The sequence below is a fragment of the Sebastes fasciatus genome, unplaced genomic scaffold (assembly GCF_043250625.1).
Source record: "Sebastes fasciatus isolate fSebFas1 unplaced genomic scaffold, fSebFas1.pri Scaffold_45, whole genome shotgun sequence".
NCBI classification, from domain to species: domain Eukaryota; kingdom Metazoa; phylum Chordata; class Actinopteri; order Perciformes; family Sebastidae; genus Sebastes; species Sebastes fasciatus.
In genome coordinates this window covers 2,941-8,589 of record NW_027428233.1, presented here as the reverse complement: position 1 = coordinate 8,589, position 5,649 = coordinate 2,941, and the positions used below count along the sequence as shown (strand labels likewise).

Genomic DNA, 5,649 nt, shown 5'->3' with positions numbered 1-5,649 from the left:
GCTCCTCTCCTCTCCTCTCCCGGTGCTCCTCTCCTCTTCTCTCCCGGTGCTCCTCTCCTCTCCCGGTGCTCCTCTCCTCTTCTCTCCCGGTGCTCCTCTCCTCTTCTCTCCCGGTGCTCCTCTTCTCTCCTCTCCCGGTGCTCCTCTTCTCTCCCGGTGCTCCTCTTCTCTCCTCTCCCGGTGCTCCTCTTCTCTCCCGGTGCTCCTCTCTTCTTCTCTCCCGGTGCTCCTCTTCTCTCCTCTCCCGGTGCTCCTCTCCTCTCCCGGTGCTCCTCTCCTCTTCTCTCCCGGTGCTCCTCTCCTCTCCCGGTGCTCCTCTCCTCTTCTCTCCCGGTGCTCCTCTCCTCTCCTCTCCCGGTGCTCCTCTCCTCTCCTCTCCCGGTGCTCCTCTCCTCTTCTCTCCGGTGCTCCTCTCCTCTCCTCTCCCGGTGCTCCTCTCCTCTTCTCTCCCGGTGCTCCTCTCCTCTCCCGGTGCTCCTCTCCTCTTCTCTCCCGGTGCTCCTCTCCTCTTCTCTCCCGGTGCTCCTCTCCTCTTCTCTCCCGGTGCTCCTCTTCTCTCCTCTCCCGGTGCTCCTCTTCTCTCCCGGTGCTCCTCTTCTCTCCTCTCCCGGTGCTCCTCTTCTCTCCCGGTGCTCCTCTCTTCTTCTCTCCCGGTGCTCCTCTTCTCTCCTCTCCCGGTGCTCCTCTTCTCTCCCGGTGCTCCTCTCCTCTTCTCTCCCGGTGCTCCTCTCTTCTTCTCTCCCGGTGCTCCTCTTCTCTCCCGGTGCTCCTCTTCTCTCCTCTCCCGGTGCTCCTCTCCTCTCCCGGTGCTCCTCTCCTCTTCTCTCCCGGTGCTCCTCTCCTCCTCTCCCGGTGCTCCTCTTCTCTCCCGGTGCTCCTCTCCTCTTCTCTCCCGGTGCTCCTCTTCTCTCCCGGTGCTCCTCTCCTCTTCTCTCCCGGTGCTCCTCTCCTCTTCTCTCCCGGTGCTCCTCTCCTCTTCTCTCCCGGTGCTCCTCTCCTCTCCTCTGGTGCTCGGCCGCTGGAGGGCGCTGTCTCTCCGGTCCTCTCCGGTGCTCTCCGGGGGTCTGCTGGAGGATGGCGGAGGCAGAGGAACCGGAGTCTGCGGTCCGGTGCCCGGAGGAGTCGTCGGACAGCGAGCCGGAGCAGGAGCCCGGAACTCCGCAGAAACTCATCCGGAAAGTGTCGACGTCCGGTCAGATCCGCAGCAAGGTACCGGGGGTCTTACCGGGGGTCTTACCGGGGGTCTACCGGCATTATCTCCGGTCAGGGTCTGTTTCCATTCAGCCGGAGAGCAGCTGCTCCGGTAGACACCGGCTCAATAGAACCGGTTAACACTTTAACTATCTATCTATCCGGTAATACCGGTTCTGTTCATCACATCTATCCGGTAATGCCGGTTCTGGTTCTGGTTCTGTTCATCACATCTATCCGGTAATACCGGTTCTGTTCATCACATCTATCCGGTAATGCCGGTTCTGGTTCTGGTTCTGTTCATCACCAGACTTCTGTCGTGTTTCTGCTTCTTTATCTCTTCTACCGGCGGGACTCTTCCTCCACCGAGCACCGGAAACCCGTTAAACTAACGGACCTGTCGTTAAACCGGGAGCTGCTGGGAGGATGAGGATGAAGCCGAATTAAAGACCGGATGTGACTGAACCTCCAGAGGCTTTAATCAGAGTTTATATCTGTTTTATATTCAATAAAGACCGAAGATCCTTTACAATATGACGCTTTTTAAACCGAGTCTGGATCCACTTCTTCTGTCTGCCGGAGAGAACTGACCGGGCCAGCTGCTCCGGTAAACCTCCGGTAACTAACATCAACTAACTAACTATAACTATAACTATAACTATAACTATAACTGTAACTATACATATATATATATATATATTCATATATAGTTCTATATCCTCCAGCTGACTGGTTCAAGTCTACAACAGAGTCAAATGTTTGGGGATAAACAGTCTCAGACACAGTTTACATTATTTATATATATACATATATATGTATATATATGTACATATATGTATATATATGTACATATATGTATATATATGTATATATATGTACATATATATATATATGTACATATATATATATATATATGTATGTATGTATATATACATATATATGTATATATATATATATATGTAAATATATATATATATATATATATATGTAAATATGTATATATATGTGTTAAAACAACACACACCGACAGAATCCGGTAGTTGAAGGCTAACTAGCTGAGGGTCTCAGGCCTGCTGGAGGGGGAAAGCCTCGCTGTTTCCTACGGCTGCACCCCTTGAGAGGTGAGCTGCAGCCGGGGAGACGGTTGGCTACAGGTCGGTCTGCTCTGAGTGTGTGTGTCTGCTCTGTGTGTGTCTGCTCTGTGTGTGTCTGCTCTGTGTGTGTGTGCTCTGTGTGTGTCTGCTCTGTGTGTGTCTGCTCTGTGTGGGTCTGCCCTGTGTCGGTCTGCTCTGTGTGTGTCTGCTCTGTGTGTGTCGGTCTGCTCTGTGTGTGTCTGCTCTGTGTGTGTCGGTCTGCTCTGTGTGTGTCTGCTCTGTGTGTGTCTGCTCTGTGTGTGTCTGCTCTGTGTCGCCCTGCTCTGTGTGTGTGTGTATCTGCTCTGTGTGTGTGTGTCTGCTCTGTGTGTGTCTGCTCTGTGTGTGTCTGCTCTGTGTGGGTCTGCCCTGTGTCGGTCTGCTCTGTGTGTGTCTGCTCTGTGTGTGTGTGTGTCTGCTCTGTGTGTGTCTGCTCTGTGTGTGTGTGTGTCTGCTCTGTGTGTGTCTGCTCTGTGTCGCCCTGCTCTGTGTGTGTGTGTGTGTCTGCTCTGTGTGTGTGTGTCTGCTCTGTGTGTGTCTGCTCTGTGTGGGTCTGCTCTGTGTGGGTCTGCTCTGTGTGGGTCTGCTCTGTGTCGGTCTGCTCTGTGTGTGTCTGCTCTGTGTGGGTCTGCTCTGTGTGGGTCTGCTCTGTGTGTGTGTGTCTGCTCTGTGTGTGTCTTCTCTGTGTGTGTCTGCTCTGTGTGTGTGTGTCTGCTCTGTGTCGGTCTGCTCTGTGTGTGTCTGCTCTGTGTGTGTGTGTCTGCTCTGTGTCGGTCTGCTCTGTGTCGGTCTGCTCTGTGTCGGTCTGCTCTGTGTCGGTCTGCTCTGTGTGTGTGTGTCTGCTCTGTGTCGGTCTGCTCTGTGTCGGTCTGCTCTGTGTGTGTCTGCTCTGTGTGTGTGTGTCTGCTCTGTGTCGGTCTGCTCTGTGTCGGTCTGCTCTGTGTGTGTGTGTCTGCTCTGTGTCGGTCTGCTCTGTGTCGGTCTGCTCTGTGTGTGTCTGCTCTGTGTGTGTGTGTCTGCTCTGTGTCGGTCTGCTCTGTGTCGGTCTGCTCTGTGTGTGTCTGCTCTGTGTGTGTCGGTCTGCTCTGTGTCGGTCTGCTCTGTGTGTGTTAGCATCATAGTCACAGGAAGTGAGATTCTATTTAAAGCTTTCACAATAAAATCAGTGTGTGGGAAACCGTGAGGCGTTCATGGTCAGCAGGAAAATCCGTCAGAAGAAAGGAGAGATGGTGCGTTTAATGACCGGCTGCTGCTTCAGAGTAACAGCTTCATTAACTTTACGTCATTTATGTCACATTTACACATCTTTAAAATAGTTTACATATATCAGGTATTATTATTATTATTATTATAATTATAATAATAATTATAATTATTGTTATTATTATTATTGTTATTATTATTATTATTATAACAATATCAGACGGTATTGAAGTATTAAAGTACTCTGTGTACTGTGTTTCAGACGTATTAAAGTACTCTGTGTACTGTGTTTCAGACGTATTAAAGTACTCTGTGTACTGTGTTTCAGACGGTATTGAAGTATTAAAGTACTTTGTGTACTGTGTTTCAGACGGTACTGAAGTATTAAAGTACTTTGTGTACTGTGTTTCAGACGGTACTGAAGTATTAAAGTACTCTGTGTACTGTGTTTCAGACGTATTAAAGTACTCTGTGTACTGTGTTTCAGACGGTACTGAAGTATTAAAGTACTCTGTGTACTGTGTTTCAGACGGTATTGAAGTATTAAAGTACTTTGTGTACTGTGTTTCAGACGGTACTGAAGTATTAAAGTACTCTGTGTACTGTGTTTCAGACGTATTAAAGTACTCTGTGTACTGTGTTTCAGACGGTATTGAAGTATTAAAGTACTCTGTGTACTGTGTTTCAGACGGTACTGAAGTATTAAGGTACTTTGTGTACTGTGTTTCAGACGGTATTGAAGTATTAAAGTACTCTGTGTACTGTGTTTCAGACGGTACTGAAGTATTAAGGTACTTTGTGTACTGTGTTTCAGACGGTACTGAAGTATTAAAGTACTCTGTGTACTGTGTTTCAGACGGTACTGAAGTATTAAAGTACTTTGTGTACTGTGTTTCAGACGGTATTGAAGTATTAAAGTACTCTGTGTACTGTGTTTCAGACGGTACTGAAGTATTAAAGTACTTTGTGTACTGTGTTTCAGACGGTACTGAAGTATTAAAGTACTCTGTGTACTGTGTTTCAGACGGTACTGAAGTATTAAAGTACTCTGTGTACTGTGTTTCAGACGGTATTAAAGTACTCTGTGTACTGTGTTTCAGACGTATTAAAGTACTCTGTGTACTGTGTTTCAGACGTATTAAAGTACTCTGTGTACTGTGTTTCAGACGTATTAAAGTACTCTGTGTACTGTGTTTCAGACGTATTAAAGTACTCTGTGTACTGTGTTTCAGACGTATTAAAGTACTCTGTGTACTGTGTTTCAGACGTATTAAAGTACTCTGTGTACTGTGTTTCAGACGGTATTGAAGTATTAAAGTACTTTGTGTACTGTGTTTCAGATGGTACTGAAGTATTAAAGTACTTTGTGTACTGTGTTTCAGACGTATTAAAGTACTCTGTGTACTGTGTTTCAGACGGTACTGAAGTATTAAAGTACTCTGTGTACTGTGTTTCAGACGGTATTGAAGTATTAAAGTACTCTGTGTACTGTGTTTCAGACGGTATTGAAGTATTAAAGTACTTTGTGTACTGTGTTTCAGATGGTACTGAAGTATTAAAGTACTTTGTGTACTGTGTTTCAGACGTATTAAAGTACTCTGTGTACTGTGTTTCAGACGGTACTGAAGTATTAAAGTACTCTGTGTACTGTGTTTCAGACGGTACTGAAGTATTAAAGTACTCTGTGTACTGTGTTTCAGACGGTATTGAAGTATTAAAGTACTCTGTGTACTGTGTTTCAGACGGTACTGAAGTATTAAAGTACTCTGTGTACTGTGTTTCAGACGGTACTGAAGTATTAAAGTACTCTGTGTACTGTGTTTCAGACGGTACTGAAGTATTAAGGTACTTTGTGTACTGTGTTTCAGACGGTATTGAAGTATTAAAGTACTCTGTGTACTGTGTTTCAGACGGTATTGAAGTATTAAAGTACTTTGTGTACTGTGTTTCAGACGGTACTGAAGTATTAAGGTACTCTGTGTACTGTGTTTCAGACGGTACTGAAGTATTAAAGTACTCTGTGTACTGTGTTTCAGACGGTATTGAAGTATTAAAGTACTTTGTGTACTGTGTTTCAGACGGTACTGAAGTATTAAAGTACTCTGTGTACTGTGTTTCAGAC

The 5,649-nt window shown here is 46.5% G+C and overlaps 1 protein-coding gene across 1 annotated transcript; it reads left to right on the top strand.

Annotated features, from left to right (window-relative positions):
* Window positions 1–2,360: 2,360 nt before the first annotated feature.
* Window positions 2,361–3,437, top strand: LOC141763800 (uncharacterized; the record flags this gene model as incomplete). The annotated part of the gene is made up of 1 exon (XM_074628533.1): window positions 2,361–3,437. A coding segment is annotated over one exon (1,077 nt), but the record flags the coding sequence as incomplete, so codon positions are not given.
* Between the last annotated feature and the right edge of the window lie 2,212 nt (window positions 3,438–5,649).